Here is a 20,216-nt window from a genome sequence, read left to right as displayed (position 1 = left end):
TCCAAAACCAAAGGTGATACCTTTTCAAAAGCTCATAACCGTCAAATGCTTCTAAAAAGTTTACGTTCCAAGGCAGACAGCCATTTTAGGATAGTATGTAGCTGGTCTTAGTGACTTAGGAGTCCTCTTCACTACTCCCAATGTTTTACAGATGTAGGAGAAATACTCTTAGAGCAAAAATTTGAAGTCCTAAATTTAGGACTGCTACGCCCAATCTAGCAAAACGATGGGTTATTTTCTATATATAAAAAAATACTTTTTAATCTCAAATGCTTGTCTTGTCTAGCTCGGCAAGACAATGTTTGAGATTAAAAAAAGTATATAAGTTGTAAAAACTCACCGTTTTGCTAGATAAGACCCTTCTTTCCTCGGCTGGGATCATTTAGAGCCCTTTGAAGCTGCATTTAAACTTGACTTTGGAAGTTTATACTTTACACTGAACAACCACCATGTAGAACACAGAAAATACTAAGCTGACAGAAAAAAAAAAAAAAAACACTATTTGCCATGACTTTGGCCATCCTAGACTGTAGAGTGACTCTGCCTCTTGTCCTTGGAAAATACTCAAAATTAGTATGATGCTTTAAAAATAGCATTTTTGTGTGCAAAGAAAAAAAAACAACCTGGAAGAAGAAGAGATTTGTTAAATAATTATTTTTGTTTTCTTTGCACACAAAAAAAGTATTCTCATAGCTTCATACAATTGAAATACTGATGTTACATGAACTATGTTATTAATGTCCTTACCACCTTTCTGGGTCTTGAACATGGTAGGATTCTTGCTGTCTATGCAGGGTCAAAAAGCTCAAACATCTTATGAGTTTGGAACGACATGAGGGTGAATAATTAATGACAGATCCATTTAACATTCTTACTAGTCAAAATAACTTTATAGATGTACTAATACTCCTTTGCAAAACTCCACCTTAAAGGGACAGTTTACCTAAAAATGAAATGCCATAAGGGAAAAAAATACCTTTTCAAAATTTCCATTTCAGAAATTTGGGGTTATCCTATCTTAGATGACTCTTTGAACAGTTTGACACACTGAACTTTACAAATGAATTGACCTTATGCCCGGAGCATTCTTTAGAACTTCCGCATAAAGATAAGCCAGCTGGTAAACTTCCGCTGAAGCTCAATTTATATGTGCCATATATTAGGTGGACACTCGTGAGACTCATCTACTGACTCATTCTCATCAGAAACTGAGGAAAATTATAATTGCATCAATATAAACAATGTGAGCAGCATGAACATTCTGTTTCATATTATTTAACAACATAATTTAAATGCGGAGCCTGGTGATCCCGTACTCTCATATCTGCATAGTACATTTAAATGCTGACAGCTAAACACTATCACAACGTGTTTAGGCTAACGTTAGCAAGCTAGCGATATTTCTCTTCCAGGACATCTTAATGTATTCTTGATAATCTCTAACTTGCCTTCATAGTCATTACACATTTTTAAAATCTTGCAATATTTTAAAGCCTTTATTATTTTCTAACATTACAGCTGTGAAATAAAATACTTCAAGGACTCACTTTTCATTCATAAAAACGGCATCGGGAAAAATTACTTTTCACGGAAAACAACGTTTAGGCCTATTTTTTGGCAAAAATAATATGGAATTACCCATATAACCAATAGATGGCAGCAGAGGATTATTTATTATGCAGCTGCCTTTCAAACTCCCTCTATTTTCAAGACTCTTGCTTTTCGATTTATTATAAAATTACTAGTATAATAAATTGTATTACTTTTACCGCCCTTAAGTATATAGTATAGCAAGTGCAAAAAGTCATTAAGTTCACACACAAACAGCCTATAAGGGTGAATTATTTAAATACTAATATATAGTTCACTACAAATATGTTAAATATTTATGGTATAATAATGAAATAATGCACTCAATATGAATCGATAGGAATTTGAAATATTTTATAAAATGGAATCTTTTAAAAATGTTATCTTTTTAGTAATCTTTTTATCTTTTAAGTTTTATCTTGAACTGTAAAATCTATTAAATAGCCTATATTTAACCAACACATACTGCTGTAGTTTCTGAATTTAGTCACTCATTTAAGCTCTTTTTTGACATCAGCTTGTCATTTGTTTGGTCCGGTTATTACTGTCAATCATAGCAATGACTCACGCATATTCAGCAGATTTACACGCGAATTTTTTTTTAAACTGGCATTTGTCATTCTTGAAACGGTAGCCTACGTAGAGGTTTGGTTAGACAAACAACACTTTTCTTCGATTGTGAGTGGATTATGTAGAGAAAACGAACGCTCATATTACGACAGGTACAGTTGACCAGAAATGACTTGGCTGGCTTGTCTAAACAAGGAAGTAATCCGAGCATATGGTCAATTTGCACACAGAACTGTTTAGACAAACACGGTGACATCATACCAATGATGTTCGTGCTTACAGGAAGATGTAATCAGCATTACCCTGCACTCAGTTCTGCAGTTTGCTGCAATGTTACTTTCAACCATTTAATCAACTATAAATTAAAACGACACAGTTGAGGAAGTCATTTATTTTATAATTGAGATAAATGCTAAAACAGCATCTGAGTAACTAATAACGCTAAACGATTTGAACCCTGTGGACCTTTTAGACTATTTATAAAAGCATTGCCTCAAAACCACATCCTGTAAAGCATGTGACTGTGTTTTGGAATGCCTCCATCAGTCTTTTAATTTTGTGCCTGAGCTTATTATAAAGCAAATCACCATCAGTTTGCAAACACATTTACATTTTATATTCACATTTATTCATGTAGCAGACACTTTAACAAAGCATCTTACAAATGACAAAAAAAAAAAAAAAAATGTATCATTAATGAGCCAACAACCTTCTACATTCAGTCTGATTCATGTAATATTCTCACATACAGGTATGTGGCAAAAGTCCATTTATTTCAATAATTTGTTTCAAAAAGTGAAACTTGTATATTAGTTCACTACACACAAAGTGAAATATTTCAAGCCTTTATTTGTTTCAATTTTAATGATTATGGATTTAAAAAAAATCCAGTATTTCACAAAATTAGAATATTTCATGTGACCAATAAAAATAGGATCTTAAACACATGTTGGCCTTCTGAAAAGTGTGTTAATGTACTGTATTATGTCCACAGTACTTTGTTGGGCCTCCTTTTGCACTAATTCCAGCATCAAGGCGGCGTGGCATGAGGTTTTATGGTAACCCAAGTTGCTTTGATATTGGCCTTCAACTCGTCTGCATTTCGGGGTCTCCGTTCCCTCATCTTCCTTTTGACAATACCCCATAGATTTTCAATAGGGTTTAAGTCAGGCAATTTGCCGGCCAATCAAGTACAGTTATTCCATGACTATTAAACCAGGTACTGGTAGTTTGGGCTTTGTGGGCAGGTGCCAAATCCTGATGGAAAATAAAATCATCATCTCCAGCAGCTGCCTTGTACTTTTAAGTTGATTTAACTTAAAATGTTAAGTCATTTTAACTAATTTTATTGTTGTGAGTTGAAATGACTTGTAGTTTTAAGTTGATTTAACTTAAAATTTTAAGGCAGCTGCTAAACTTAAGTTTATAAGTTGAAACTGGTGAAATCTTTTTACAGTGTAGATATTCTGGAGCACCTAACCCCACCCCTACACCCGAAAAACCTACCCACTCAACAACATAAAACACTTCTAACTAGGCAAAAGTACAGTCAAATGTATTTAATGCAAAAAAAAAAAAAAAACGGACCATAAAAGCATTAAACAACAGCTAAATAACAGATTATTGGAGATTAAAATAATAGCAGATTTGTATCATTTTAAATAAACAAAAAATTGAGATGAACAACTGACTTTTCTTTTTGGTTAAATGTTTAGCGATTTTCAAATATTAGCACGTTTTTTTTCTCAATATAGTTTGGATATGGGGATAGATGCCGTAAATTTAGTTAGGCCTAAAGTCTAAACACTTTGTATATTCACTTCAACAGCATTCATTTCAATAGAGTAGCCTAATCTTTTCGCATGTATTTTGGACATTTGGATATTTTTGCCGTTAAAGCGAAAAATACACGTCCTTAAATCAACTTTATAGCGTATTTAATTCAAAAGTTTAATGTCAATACGAACTACAGAATGCATCTTCATATTTATATATTTTATTATCCTCATCTATGAAGCCACAGCCACTAGAGGGCAGTGAGGCCTTTCTTAATATTCCACAAACACAGCTAAAGATAGACACAAATATGTTTCTTATGTAGGCCTACCTCCACAGCCCAAATATCATCTCCATCAGAAATGTGGTCCTTAGCCTAATTTAACATGGTCATTAATAATTAGTCATGTTAAAAAATCTAATCAAATACTGTTCATAAAAACTTGATTTCGCTTTTCTCATTTTAAAAGATTTACTCTTAAAGAAAGTGACTGGTTTAAGCAAAACAAGTTAAATGAAGACGAAATAAACAAAAAAAAAATGTTACTTCTTTTTATCTGAAAGTTGGAGTTCAATTCAACAAGCCACATTAATACAAATTCAGTGGTTTTGTGTGATCTTTCCTCAGGCAATCCATCTCATGAACACTTGATTGTGGAACATAAAACACTATTATACACTCTTTATTCATTATTCAGTTATTTATTTAACGCACATACTTACTTACATTCAAATTTTGCACGTAATACCTGTACATAGTAAATTGAATATTTTGTATATTGTGTCTTTGCTATTTTTGCACATTGTCTGTGTTGTATACTTGTATATTGTACTTTTTATAATCTGTGTTGTCTTGTCACTGTCATTCTGTAGCACTGTGGAGCTTCTGTCACTACAACAAATTCCTAGTATGTGTAAACATACCTGGCAATAAAGCTCATTTTGATTCTGATTCTGATAGTAAAGGTTGTAAAGTTTATACGAACACCCACCTGAGCACAGAAACTGTCTTCAGGAGGATGGCCAAGTAGAGAGACCTAGCAGGAAATGACGGCAGAAGACACTTGTCCAACAGCTTCTGTGAAAGCAGAGTGAATATTTTTTCAAGGTTTGCAGCACACGCTCTTGATGTTTGTCTGAAAAAAAAAAATCATTATACATTCTTTCTTCTTGTGTTGAACTGTGGGGATTTTTACTCTCTATGTTTCATCTCTAAATGGTAAGGTTATATTTATGGTTTTAATCAGTTATTTTGAGTTAACTCTAACTGTGTTAAGCAAGCAGAATGTAACACTGTGTTGTAGTTTCCGTTAACAGTCTTTTGGGGATTTACTAACAAATATTAACTTAAAAAAGACATTATATTCCCAGCTTGAGCAACACACAGTTATTTAAAGTTTGCTTATAAAAACTGTAAAACAGCAGGAAGCTCATCATTGTGCAACATTTGATCAACCTGTGAAGTGCAATTGTTGTGGTTTCTCAGGTTTGAGCAAAGAGATGCTCTCTTGCTTCTTTGAAATGGCTCTTTGCAGACCAGACGGCACAGCAGAGATGTCACACCAGTGCAACTGTATCTAATTTTAGAGAGCAATCTACAAGGTGAAGCAAAGGTTTGACATAGCAGGAGAAGACCTTCTCCAAATTATATGAAACTATAAACTACTCCATCCTCCTCTACAATGTGTAGCAGTGGCACATGGATTTATACAACTGTTAACTGTTGAAAACTTTAACTATAGCATTAACCATCAGGACACTGGAATTCACACACGTGAGTATAACCATAAAAATGTTCACATTTTCAGAGACATTCCATAATTGAGTGTTTTTTACTGTCCTGACACTTATTTTCTTTTTTCTTTTAAATACTATTTAATTCTAAAGTTACACTGTATCTCAGGTAAAATTAGATATACTGTCTGTTTTTCTTTTTGCACATTACACATTTTCTTGCTAAAAGGCAGAAGAATTTGAACGAGGTGAATCAGAAAGCTCAAAGGACACAGTGATGAATTTTTGGCCCTTCGTAGCAGGGGGAGCAACTATTATTATTTTTCTTCTTGTGGTCGTGGTGTGTTGCATTGTGCATAAAAGAAAAAGTAAGTATATCAGATCAATTATGAATAAATTATAAATATACAAAGTTTGCATGCTCAATAAAGTAACTTAATCTCTCTCTCTCTCTTTTTAAAGAAACATTAGATCAGCCATGCTATGCAAACAGCCAGCAGGGTAAGCACTTTATTTATATTAACGATAATCGCAAAGTTATGACATATGCAGAGATAGGTAGTTTCATTTCATGTAATCTGGATTAAGTAATCAGATTCCAAAAGTACTTGTAATTAGTTTAAATTACATTTTAAAATATATCATATATCATATAATCAGACTACAGTTACTTTTTATGGATTACATAATTATGTTTTATTTACATAATAGCAATACAATTTATTGATAATTCATCTTTTCATCCTTCTTATCTAAAATAGCCTATTGCTTATATACATTCAGAAAGTCTTCAAGTTCTCAGGTTTAAGAAGTGTTTTATTATTGCATTCATCATACTGTTGAACGCATTTATTTTGATCTGAATTATCACTCTGTAGGTTTTTTAACCATATATTTCTATGTCTTTGGAAGGCTTTTGTCTTTCAAACACATTAAACTACACAGATTCACAACTTTTTTGATCCTCTTTCTCCATATATATTTACTTAAAGAACCCCTGAATTTTAAAAATAAATATTTTAATAATTAAGTATCACATTTGCATGTTAATTGGTTCTCAGACGGTTATGGTCACATGACATGCAGGTAAAAAATATTTCTTTTTGATTGATTGATTTTAAAATGATTTATTTTAATTACACTATTTTTTATGATTTAATGAATTATTAGGTTTTCATTGAACTCATAAACCCCCTGCAGTTCCTTCATAGACACCACTTTGGGAAACCTTGATGTAATACACAGTAATGTTTAATGCACTTCATGTTGTTAATAACAACAAATGGCATATATTTACTTACTCTTTGTATTTTTATGTCAATATGGAACAAGATTATCCTATTTAAATTAATGTGATAAACGAGTTAGGTCAAAAGTAATCTAAAAGTACTCTAAAAGTAATCTGATTATATTATCTAAAATGTGTAATGTAATGGATTATGTTAATAACTACAATTTGTCTCATGTAATTTGGAATCAGTTAATGAATTACAATTTGTAAGTAATCTACCCAGCTCTATATGTGACAATTTTCAAGAACACATTGGTCTCATGAATTTAGTTTGTTTCAAGTTTAAAAAGATCCAGTTTCAAACATTTTCTTTCTCTCATTGTGATGACAGTTCGAGGTGCCAGTAAAGATCAAATCATTTATGGTAGGTTTAATGAGTATTTCTTTTTTCACACAAATAACAGATTACTAATATTTGATGTACAGAACAAATTATTGTATAATAATGCTGTAAGTAAAACATTAAGACATTACAGTTATTATCTTTCCCCTGCAGAGAATGATCATGAGTTCAGAAAAAATGTCTCCAAAGGGAAAAGTGAGTATATAATAAAAAATAATTATATATATATATAAACACACACATAAAACCTAAGAATTACTTTTTTTGTTATTATTATGAGTATTGTTGTTGTTGTTGTTATTATATCACTATTTATTTATTTTTTGCAGAACCGCATTCAACAGTTTACATCAATAGGCCTGAAAATAAAGTTGCAATTTATGTTAACAGTGCAGCACAAGCAGATGAGACATATGCAAACTGCAGTGACAATGATTATGAAAATGTGGAGTAGACTACTAAGAAGACATGACTACAGTTCTTCATTCTTCCTTCTCTGTTTTTCAATCATCTTCATTCGTCTTTTGTGCACACTACTAACTTATGTGGATTAATGATATAAAAAATGAATTTGACCATTTCAGTCTTATTCAGGTAATGAACTGAAAATGATTTGTCATCATGGAATGATCTGTGGCTATTTAGGATGACAACGTCTTTGTAGTCCTCTAGTATATTTGACTAACATTGTAACTATTTGTCAAAAATGGCAGTGTCTTCTTCCGAACTTACAGTGAATAAATTTTTATTTATATCAAAATGTTGCACTTTTGAAATGGTCCTTTGGTTCTGAATAGTTATAACAATTTGTTAACTTTTATATTCAATAATTAACAAATAATAAATTCTTGGTTTTTTTTTTTTTAGGAATTTAGGGGAGTAGTTCACTTTCAGAACAAAAATTTACAGATAATGTACTCACCCCCTTGTCATCCAAGATGTTCATGTCTTTCTTTCTTCAGTCATAAGGAAATTATGTTTTTTGAGTAAAACATTTCAGGATTGCTCTTCATATAATGGACTTCTATGGTGCCCCTGAGTTTGAACTTCCAAAATGCAGCTTCAAAGGGCTCTAAATGATCCCAGCCGAGGAAAAAAGGGCTTATCTAGCAAAAAGATATGTTGTTTTCTAAAAAAAAAAAAAATTACAATTTATATACATTTTAACCTCAAATGCTTGTCTTGTCTAGCTTAAAAAGTATATACACTATTGTTCAAAAGTTTGGGGTTTGTAATAGTCTTTAAAGAAGTCTCTTATGCTCATCAAGGCTGCATTTATTTGATTAAAAATATTGAAAAAAACATTAATATTGCAAAATGTTTTTGCAATATAAAATAATGTTTTTTTTTATTTTAACATACTTTAAAATAGAATTTATTCCTGTGATGAAAAGCAGAATTTTTATCAGCTGTTACTGCAGTCTTAAGTGTCACATGATCCTTCAGAAATCATTCTAATATGCTGATTTATTATTAGAATGATCAATGTTGGATAATATCAACAGTTGTGCTGCCAAATATTTTTTGGAATATTTTTTTTTCAGGATTCTTTCATGAATAACAAGTTTAAAAAGTACAGTGTTTATTCAAAATATAAATATTTTATAACAATGTAAATTTTTTATTATTAACTTTTAATAAACTTTTAATTATTAACTTAATACATCCTTGGTAAATAAAAAATAATAATTTCTTTAAAAAAAATGTACTGACCCCAAACTTTTGAACGGTAGTGTAAGTTGTAAATGTTTTTAGAAAATAACCAATTGTTTCGCTAGATAAGACCCTTCTTCCTTGGCTGGGATTATTTAGAGCCAGTTGAAGCTGCATTTTGGAAGTTCAAACTCGGGGGCACCATAGAAGTCCATTATATGGAGAGAAATCCTGAAATATTTTCCTCAAAAAACACTAATTCTTTATAAATGAAGAAAGAAAGACATGAACATCTTGGATGACAAGGGGGTGAGTACATTATCTGTACATTCTTGTTCTGAAAGTGAACTACTCCTTTAATGTAACTCATTGGTCATACACCACAAATCTACTTCCTATCCTTATTATTTTACAGAAATCTGCATTGTTTTGGTTTAATTTTGTTATATATTTATTTCTGAGCAATTCGAGGTTCCTGTAAGTACCTCCTTATTTTAGCGTAGCTATTGTTGTTCCCACTTTTATCTGAACGAATAGGTTGAAATTTAATCAGACACATAAAACGTCCGTTTTGTCTGTTTGGGCTCAGCAGACATACCATAATATTTGTTTACATTGTTTTCTTAATTTATCACTGTACTAGATCAATGAGGTCTTGGTTAGACCAGACGAGTTCGGGTTTGTACAATGTAACCATGCAAAAGTAAAGTAGCGTATATCACGTGACATCGGTAGTGACGTGGACGTACACTTCCGGAGGTGTGCAACCCGCGAATGCTGGAAATGAAAAAAAATTGGGAAAGAATTTGAACGTTAAGCTATGTAAGACAAGTAAACAAACCAGGTAAGAAAAGCTACTGAATCTTTCCCCAAATGTATACAGATAGATAATGCACGTGTATAAACGAAGATATCAGATTTCTTCCGCTTTTCACGTGTTAGTTACTAACCACCAAAACATTGGTTGCAAACTACTCATGGTTTGCTGTCAACTATATCTTGCTGTCAGAATGTGCATCCTATATAGGTATAAGTTTGTGGGCACATTACCTGTATAAAAACTATTAATATAAACTGCTAATTTTGGCTCAGTGAAGTTGACATTTAAAAGTGGTTTAGAAAAATAGTACCAGACTGTCTAAGAAAAGACTTTTTTTTTTTTTTTTTTTACTTTTTACACGTATATAGATGGATAAGTTTGTAACTCGGCACAAAAAAACATCAGCTGTTGAGGAAGATGAATGGAAAACAGAAGAACTGTTCAAGAAACACAAAGAGGAGTGTGAGGTGGAAGACGAGTTTTCTCAGCCCATTCCCTGGCAGAAGATTGAGGCTGATGGATTAGACTGTGACTACAGTTTGCTATTTGACAAAGAGGAGGCTGATCTCCTTTTCAACCAGCTTGAAGACGAGGTGGAGTATTTTACAGGTATTTAAGGCACTTTTGTATTAATTACATTGCTGTTCAGAAGTTTGGGACCAGTAAGATGTTTCTGAAAGAAGTATTTTATGCTGACAGAGGTTGCTTTTATTTCAACAAAAATACAGCAAAACAGTAATATTGTGAACCAGAGCCGGCGCCAGACCATAACTAACAGGGGGGCACGCGACATCTAACAAGGGGGCACACAATCAGCAACAATAACTTGAAAAACGAGGCAAAAAAAAAAAAAACAATACAGTGCAAGCGCACACTCATACAAGTACACATGCTAAAGACACAATGACGCACGAGACGCGCAAAAACACACATCAACTGTAGTTTCTCTCTTTTTTTTTTTTTTTTACATACCCTGCTGAAAAAAACAGCATATGCTGGTTAGGTAGGTTTTGGTGCTGGGATGCTGGTTTTAGCTGGTTTATGCTGGTCCTTTGCTGGTTAATGCTGGTCCTTTGCTGGTTTCTGCTGGTCATGTTGCTGATCAAGGACCAGCATAAACCAGCAAAGGACCAGCATAAACCAGTACAGGACCAGCATAAACCAGCTAAAACCAGCATCCCAGCACCAAAACCTACCTAACCTGCATAAGCTGGTTTTTTCAGCAGGGATGAAAAATCATGGAACATTCAATGCTTAATTTATTTTAATTATTCTTGATATGTATTAAATTTATTAAAAACTGTGTAGGGGGCACAACAGCCTCTTTGGGGGGGGGCACGGCCCGCGAGTGCCCCCCATAACGCCGGCACTGTTGTGAACGATTACAATTTAAATGAATTTTCTATTTTAATATACTTTAAAATTTCATTTATTCCTGTGTTGACAACATGAATTTTCAGCAGTCATACTGCAGTCTTCAGTGTCACATGATCCTTCAGAGATCATTCTAATTTGATGATTTGGTGATGAAGAAACATTTATTATTATTATCAAAGGTGAAAATAGTTCTGATAATATTTTTGTGAAAACCGTGATGCATTTTCCATGATTCTTTGATAGAGTTCACCAGCATTTATTTGAAATAGAAGTGTTTTGTAGCAATATAATTCTTGTTACTTTTAATAAATGTAATGCATCTTTGCTGAATAAAAGTATAAATGTCTTTCTTCTTCTTCTTCTTCTTTTTTTTTTTTACTTACTGACCCCAAAATTTAGAAAAGTAGTGTATAGAGGGTTTGCACTTACGTCACAATTTGGTCAGTTACCTGGATGCATGGCCCACGGGTCTTTGAAATCCTTTAAAGTTTGTGAATCTCAGAAAAATATATCAAGGCCCTGGAAAGTTTTTGAAACTTAATATACATAGTTAGAGGTCCTTGAAAGTGCTTGAATTTATTTTGTGCAAGAAGTTTTCAGGAAAAAAATCCATATTAATCCCTCCGGTCCACTAATGTGTTATTTCACTAACACTTTGTTGCCTATGCATACTAGCTTTCTTCTGCTTGATTTACTGTAGTTACGTGCATTTATGACAAATAGAATATCAGATCTCTCATATAGCCAAAAATAAATGCAAAAAATTTTTTTTAAATAGTTTGACACATGAAAACTGGTAACAATGTATCTTACAAGGTAACACAATGTAACCTTGATATGTCCACACTAAGTCCATTAAAATCCTTGAAAGGTCCTTGAATTTGAAGTTAACCAAGGTGTGGGAACCTTGACAACAGCACGAATTGCATGGTAAATGTACTTCTGCTAATTTATGCTGTCTGAACCCAAGAAAACAAAAACATGTGGAAGCTGCTAAATCATATAGAAAAAGACTTAGTAGGCTGGAAAGGGTGCAATATTTTGACAAACTAAAGTTAATAGGTGATAAATAGGTGATATTAGCCTAATATTTCACCTTCCTGCTCAGAAATACAAAGAACAAACACAAATGTTGTCAAGATTCTTGCCCTGGAAATCCTGGCTCAGTTTGGCCAACCACAAACACCTTTTGTTCCTTTGACAGTTTTTTGCACTTTTTGATTTATAACTTTTGGCAGTCTATAGTACTCCAAGGCCCGGTTTCACAGACAGGGCTTAGATTAAGCCAGGATTAGCCCATAGTTCAATTAGGACATTTAAGTAATTTTTATAAACATGCTTAGAAAAAAAAATACTGGTGTGCATCTTAAGACAAAACAAAGGCACTGATATATTTTTAGATCAGTCAGTGCAAGTTTAGTTGAAACAGCTCAGACTTACATTTTAGTCTAGGATTAGGCTTAAGCCTTGTTTGTGAAACCGGGGGCAAATGTTTTTCCCGGTCTGTCCAATTAGTACAGCCCAAAACATGACAATAACTGAGTATTTTCAGCAGCAACAATCAGCTAAATATGCGAGTTTTGTTCAGTTCAGTGGCATTGTTTACGTTCATTGCCGCCAACATGGCCAATTGAGGACGCGTCATGAAAACACTATTAATACAATACTGTATCCTGTTGAATTTTTTGGATGGTGATTGTATTAGTGTCCAGTGTTTGAAATGTTTTGTGTTTCCATTTTCTCTGTGACAAAGGTGACAAAGCAAAATTGCAAGTGTACGGAAAGACGTACAGTATTCCAAGGAAGCAAGCGACATATGGTGACGAAGGACTGATGTACTCTTTCTCTGGAGTCCATCTCCTGGCTAAACCATGGACTCCCACTTTGGAACACATTCGAGATGCTGTTACCAAAGCAACAGGCCATACGTTTAACTTTGTTTTGATAAACAGGTAATTTACCATCTTCTGTTGACATGTAGAGGTGCTTTGCTTAAAGTAGAAGTAATGTTCTTGATTTATTTATTTTTCACCATCAGATATAATGATGGTCATGATCACATCGGAGAGCATAGGGATGATGAACGGGAACTCGATCCGGCCTGCCCTATTGCCTCTGTATCTCTAGGGGCTGCCCGTGACTTTGTTTTCCGACATAGAGATGCACGAACTGGTTCTAGCAAACGTCAGATTGAGCCTGTGAAGCTGGAGCTGGCTCATGGGAGTCTACTGCTCATGAACTATCCCACAAACACATACTGGTATCACAGTCTTCCAGTCAGAAAAAAAGTCAAAATGCCACGCATCAACCTCACTTTCAGACGCATAGTGAAAAACAAACAGAAAACTGGCATTAAAACAGAGTGATTGTTCTTTAAGCATCTTACCATTGTTGTGGGTCATGTTAGTGGGTTCTTCCACAACGTGTGAAAGCAGTTTCTCACATCATCACATCTAATCTGCAATGAATCGTCATTGGGTTTTAGCACATTCAGACATCTCTCGCACACTACAGTATTGGTTCATTTGAACTGTTTCACTTTCTTTTCACATATTCATGTTATGATTTACTAGTCATTAATCTAGTCTTTAGTTTAAACCCAAACTCAGATTTAATATCTGCCAACAAAATGCACTTTCAAGAGCCTTCAAAGGAAATATTTTATTTTATTTGTGTTTTTTGTTTGTTTTTTTAGAAAACCAATAAACTACATGTGGAATAAATAGGTTAGACACAACCATACTTCTGTACAAGACATTTCTATCATAGACTGGGAAAGAAAGAAAAACAATATGGTCCCAATGAATACATTTTGCTAAAGGTTTCAAAGATTGAACTACAGAAGGCAATAGTTTGGCGAAATACTGTGGCAAAAACATAAGGGTAGCAAAAAAGTAATCGTATAAATATATACATTTTATTTTTCAAGCATACGTAACAGAGTAATTTCGAGAAAGTCATACTTAGCGTTTACATTCCAGCACTGCTGGACTGAGTATGAGGTATTCGCACAGCTGTCTACCCATAACCTGCCTGTGTTACAATCTAATCAAAGTCACGTTTTTCCTTGGACGACGACACATGCGGTCAGTACAGTTGCTGCTAAAAGAAACAGTAATTTGTGAATTTCGCATTTCGAAATGACGGTATTATTGTATCCCTTGTGTAGGTTGGAAGGTTGTAGTACTGTTGAAATGGCAGCCAGCATTTCAAAGCTTGGTTTGAACACCACAGTTCATCTTGAGCATTAGTGGAAATGAACATGTGTTGCTTATTTGACTTTAAAAAGAAAAAAGTGAGAACCAAAATGTGGGCACTTGGAGAAGTGTGTAGACAGACAAGACAAAAAACAAAACAAAAAATGTACTCAACCAAACAGGGCCTATGCTACAAGCTATGGTCTTCACAGGAGAAGTTGAATAACTTGTGACTAGTACCATTTGCATTTTTCTTTATATTTAGCTACTTATGGTGAAATCTCACTAAACTACAGCAGCAGAAATCAGTTACTTTCAGCGTGATTTAAAAAACAGTGTGTTGACCTTCCTGAGTGAACAAGAAAAGGTGAGTGATACAAATTTTTGTCAAAAATCGCAAATGGCAGTTGATATCAATGCCAATTTGGAAAAAACGATGGCAGTTCCAGTGCCGTTTTAATTGACAATACTGATCTTAGTGAAAGAAATAGTATGTAGTGATTGTAGGGCAGCATGAACTGTTTTAGGATCAGTTCAATATCTCACAGCTTGATTCATCACCCTTACTCATACAACGATGATCCAGACATGCCCTCTACACTAAAAATGACTCCAAGAGACGGGTTTTCTGGATTAAAGTGAATAGATGGTAGTAGGGAAGAGTGTAGAACTGAAGAAACCTCCTATGTTGTGATGTGTTTCAGGATAAGAGACGGGGATCGCAAATGCCTGACAGCTTGCAGAAGATAGTTAACTTTCTTCAGAGGAAGAATCGATTTTCCCTTTTTTGCTTGGGGGAGCACCATCTTCCACGTCCTACAAAAGAAACCACTGAATCAGTTACAATGCAAAAAACACAGCTGGTATACACTACCAGTCAAAAGTTTTTGAACAGTAAGATTTTTTATGTTTTTTAAAGAAGTCTCTAAGTTCACCAAGCTTGCATTTATTTGATTTAAATATTCAGAAATATTGTAAAATATTTTTACTGTTTGAAATAACTGCTTTCTGTTTGACTTGATTTACGTTTTTTGCCACATCAGCTTCATATGCTATTTATGGCAAACAAAGATTATGCATAAAAAAAAACAATACAGTGGTACATAATACGAAAATTTAAACAAAGCAATTATAAAGCAAAGCGTACATGAAATTCTATAAAAAGATTATTTACATTTACTTTTGAATGAAATTGTAAAAGTTTTTCTGGATCCATCTTAAAATATAATTTATTCCTGTGATCAAAGCTAATTTGTGATTGGATCCTGATAACTAATTAAACTCAATTTTACTTCAGTCTTCAGTGTCGAATGATCCTTCAGAAATCATTCTAATATGCTGATATGCTGTTTAGGAAACATTTTTTTATTAAGAGTAGATTTTTTCAGGATTGTTTGATGAATAGAAAGATCCAAAGATCAGGATTTATCTGAAATAAAAAGCTTTTCTAACAGAAATGATAGAAATTAATACTTTTATTTAGCAAGGATGCTTAAAATTTATCAAAAGACATTTAAAATGTTACAAAAGATTTCTATTTTAGTTAAATGCTGTTCTTCTGAATGTTCTATTCATCGAAGAAACCCGAAAACATTCTACTTGGCTGTTTTCAACAATCATTATGGTGCGTTCACACCGCACACTTTGTCTGCGTCAGGCAACGCACCTAACGCATCTAGTTTGACGCATGTACGTTGAAGCTGGCAACGCTTGCTTTTTGGTGCGTTCACACCGCACACGTCAGGCAACGCTCCCAACGCATCTAGTTTTCTGCACACTTCCCCTGAATAAACCATGGCAAACTATTGGGACTGGACATTTTGGAATCCTCTCATGAACATGTTTCGCTAGCTAACGAAATGGGAAATAATTACGTTGAGAAAAGATTTGACAACCCGATCTCTTCAGCGATCTTCATCCAAGCAAGTTCCTTTACATTCCTGTCTTTATACAACAACGAGAACGGATCATACAATTCTCTGCGATTGCAGACGGCTAGAATAAGTTTGTAGCCGTCTTCAATCGCAGAGAATTGTATGTTGTTGTTTTTCTGCTCCCGCTTCATTCAAAATACGTGTGGTGACGTCGCTACAGTGAGACGCTCTGATTGGTTGACGCACTGCGTCAAGTGCGTTAAGTCCGTCAAAAGTTCAACTAGCTGAACTTCTGCGTTGCTTGCGTTGGCTGCGTTGACGCTTGAAACGCAGGTAACGCTTGAAAAGTTGACGGATCCAACGGACACAACGCAACGCAGAGCCTCTGACGGACCTCTGACGGACTCAACCATTGACTTTACATGTAATCTTGCCGCAACTGACGCATGACGGTTTGGGCGGTGTGAACGCAGCATTAGAATGATTTCTGAAGCATTATGTGACTGGAGTAATGATGATAAAAATTCAGCTTTAAAACCGCAAGAATAAATTACATTTTAAAATATATTCAAGAAGAAAACTGTCATTTTAAACAGTACAAATATTTTTAAAATTGTACTGTTTTTGCTGTACTTCAGATAAAATAAATGCAGACTTGGTGAGCAGCAGAAACTTTATTAAAAAACATAAAAAATCTTACTGTTCAAAAACTTTTGACTGGAAGTGTATATAAACATTTTTTTACTTTGATGGAAGTGATGCTGTAAGCATGTACCTGGGCTGATTTGGAAGAGTCTAAAAAGTGTTCCGAATCTCCCTGTGACTTGCTCTCCCTTTTGACTGTTATAGATTCTGATGAGCAGTGGTTTTGTTCTGAAAATAAAGAAGTGCTATTAGAGACCCCAAAAATCCCACAGCACAGGTAGACAGAAAAAATAGGATAATGAGCTCCTAGAGGCCTCATTGCAGTGACTAACCACTCTTATGATCCTGACCAGATGATGGCTGTTTGGACGGATATTGGTCATTTTTCAAGTCATTGCTGTCATTCTGAGAAGCTGCCATGGGGTCAGGTGCAGGACTAGTGTTGTTGCTGGTTTCTTGCTTCAGTGGCGAGGAGTCTGCAATGGAGCTCTGGTTACTGTTATCATCTGTATGTGGGGAAACACAAACATGATTAAAAGGGTGCTTATAAATGATTTGAGAAATGCTTTAAAAAGTAGTATATGACTGTTCATAAATGGTTAAAGGTTAAACTAGCAATTGACACCAATTCCTGTATATTAAAAGTGTTTCATCAACCCCCTCTATTGGTTAAGAAGCATAACGGCTCATTGAAAGCCAATAATAATATTTAAAAATGCATAATGAATTACAGGTAATTTCTGGTATACTTTCTGAATAAATATTTCAGAAATTTCCTTGCAAGATCAACTTTAAAAACCACTATAATTTGCAATAATCTCCAAGCAACAGTCTAAAAAATACTTAATTTTTTTTTTTTTGAGATTTGATTGGAGACTGTGATTACCATGCATATCCATCATTCCAGGAGAAGAGCTGTTCTCGGGGGTCGTGACCTCAGAGCCATATTTGTCATCTTTGCCTTTCTTCTTGTTTTTGTTCTTCTGTGTGACATAAACAAATGCATTGTCAAATCACGTTTTGCAATTAAACCATGTGGAGAATAATGAACCAATAACAACATCTAAAAAACAGTGTAGAATAAATATTGGCTTTGTGTGTGTGATGCTACAACTAAAAAAAGAAAGAAAGCAAGGCCAGGCTTTTGCCACGGTTGGCCCCAAATTGTGGAATAGCCTACTTTTATCTATTAGGATAATCTCTACAGAATCTCTGTTTAAAGCAAATTTAAAAACCAACATTTTAGAGAAGACTTATAATCCATGAGTCATCCTAAGATTGTTTTCTTCTGCATGTACTATGTCTTTGTATGCTGTTTTATTGTTTTGATTGCTGTTTTTTTTATAATGTTTTCACGATGCATCATCAAACGGCCATATTGGCGGCACTGAACGTAAACAATGCCACTGAACCGAACAAAACTCACATATTTTGCTGATTATTGCTGCTGAAAATGGTAACTTATAGTAATTTTTTGGCCTGTACTAATTTGTCGGACCGGGAAAACCATTTGGAGTACTATAGACTGCCAAAAGTTATAACAAATCAAGGAGAAGAGTGCAAAAAAAACTGTCTGAGAAATAAATGGCGTTTGTGGTTGGCCAAACTGAACCAGGATTTCCAGGGCAAGAATCTTGAAAACATTTGTGTTTGGATCATTTCCAGTGAGGGAGGTGAAATATTAGGCTAATATCTCAATTAATTTTGCTCGTACTTATCTTTTCCACTTATTAACTTTAGTTTGTCAAAATATTCTAGTCTTTCTCTATAGGATTTTGCACACACACAAAAAAAATAATAACATTTAGCACTAGTAACCGCAATGCCACTATGAATTTACCTTTACTAATAAAAAAATATATATATAAAAACATTTTACCTCACAACTTCATATCAGTATACAAATGATAATAATGCACATTTTAGTATTGATTTATTCATTTGTGGGAAAAAATATTTAAAGAGATTTATCTGCTATATTGGCCATAACATGAAGATAATAATTGGATAATCAGTATTTTAATAACAGTGTATTATGGTGATTAAAGGTGACTTACATCATCTGACTTGGGCTCTGTCACTGGTACCCACTTGTAGATCCGCAGTGACGTGTCACCAACAGTCACCCATTTCTTCTCCCTGGAGATGCATAGCATTGTTAGATATTGAAGACAAAGGAGACCGAAAACAAATGAGTTTAACAGAGTTTTAATTATTTAAACATTTAAGTATTTATTGTGCCAAAAATATCACAACTGATAACAAATCAACAAGGCATCCATACCTTTTTGTATACAATAAATATATACATTATTAAAGTGAGGTCAAGTCTTTTTGCAAAAAATTGGTTGAGTAAAACAGTACTAGTTATGGTAAATGCTTTTAATTGATACAGTTTATAAATCATTTTACTAGTTTAAAGTTTAGGACAGTCAAGTGCGATCACACTTCAGTTTTCAAAACAAACTTTTTTTTTAGTTTTACTCTTTGGATAATTTGTGTAAGTTCATAAGAAAGAGAAAGATACTGTTGTTGATGTTATTGTTCATCGTGATCTTTTTGTTGTAAATGTTATTCTAATTTAAACTGCGCTCAAGCGAAATGTTTCGCAGTCCCTAAAAAGTGGAGCTGAAGCTGAGCGCAGAGTTTAAAACCCCGCGCGTGGATAAAACTCTTCTCACGCGCCGTCGCTCAGAAGCGCGACTCACTGGCTCTCAGGTGAGATGAACGAGACAAATGCCCGTTCAGCGGCACTTTTTGTTCGGTACGGATGTCTGACTCTAGTTCCCTCATGTCAGCCCGTTCGGTTACAATTCAGCCGGCATTACAGGCTCAAACAGCAAAGCCTTCATGTGACTGCAACGAAATGGCTTCTAGGTTCAACCCACATAAAAATTTAATGGAAGAAAAATGCCATCTACAATTTTCCCTAACTAATTTTTAAGAAGCCGACCAAAAGAGCAGCAGCGCGAAGAAACGCCGAAACTGCACATCTGAGTGAAATTGGAGTGGAATAAACGCTCTCTTTCCTTTCATTTCATTGTTTCTCGTTGTCTCTCCTCCCCCACAGGCTGTCTACTGTTCGTTAAAGGGTAGACGCTCTCTCTTACCATTTCCGCACTTTTTCAATTGCAGCCATAACCCGCTTGATGTCATCTTTCGCCCTGCTCCGCGTCTCCGCTCGAACCGACCTGCCCGACATTACTGCTGTTGGTAAAATATCTTTTTGCTCGCTGCCTGTTTAGACACAATGCGAATGCACACAGCACAGGAGAGAGGCGGGGTTTGTGCGCCTGCGCTGAAGCCAAATGCCCTGGAAGCATGAGAGACACGGTCAATGCGGGTA

At 34.4% G+C, this 20,216-nt stretch overlaps 2 protein-coding genes across 2 annotated transcripts; one reads left to right on the top strand and one right to left on the bottom strand.

Annotated features, from left to right (window-relative positions):
* Positions 1 to 9,696: 9,696 nt before the first annotated feature.
* alkbh2 (alkB homolog 2, alpha-ketoglutarate dependent dioxygenase) lies at positions 9,697 to 13,896 on the top strand. Its single transcript, XM_073840316.1, has 4 exons — positions 9,697 to 9,801; positions 10,146 to 10,386; positions 12,908 to 13,106; positions 13,193 to 13,896. The coding sequence occupies exons 2-4, from the start codon at positions 10,146 to 10,148 to the stop codon at positions 13,518 to 13,520; spliced, it is 768 nt and encodes a 255-aa protein (XP_073696417.1). The 5' UTR covers positions 9,697 to 9,801; the 3' UTR covers positions 13,521 to 13,896.
* bcl7a (BAF chromatin remodeling complex subunit BCL7A) lies at positions 13,801 to 20,158 on the bottom strand. Its single transcript, XM_073840318.1, has 6 exons — positions 19,981 to 20,158; positions 18,928 to 19,009; positions 17,757 to 17,853; positions 17,203 to 17,376; positions 17,001 to 17,098; positions 13,801 to 15,167 (listed from the first exon to the last, which is right to left on the bottom strand). The coding sequence occupies exons 1-6, from the start codon at positions 20,070 to 20,072 to the stop codon at positions 15,102 to 15,104; spliced, it is 609 nt and encodes a 202-aa protein (XP_073696419.1). The 5' UTR covers positions 20,073 to 20,158; the 3' UTR covers positions 13,801 to 15,101.
* Positions 20,159 to 20,216: the final 58 nt, after the last annotated feature.

The sequence above is a fragment of the Garra rufa genome, chromosome 5 (assembly GCF_049309525.1).
Source record: "Garra rufa chromosome 5, GarRuf1.0, whole genome shotgun sequence".
NCBI classification, from domain to species: Eukaryota; Metazoa; Chordata; class Actinopteri; order Cypriniformes; family Cyprinidae; genus Garra; species Garra rufa.
The sequence above is the reverse complement of the archived record's forward strand: the minus strand, read 5'-3'. Positions and strand labels throughout refer to the sequence as shown.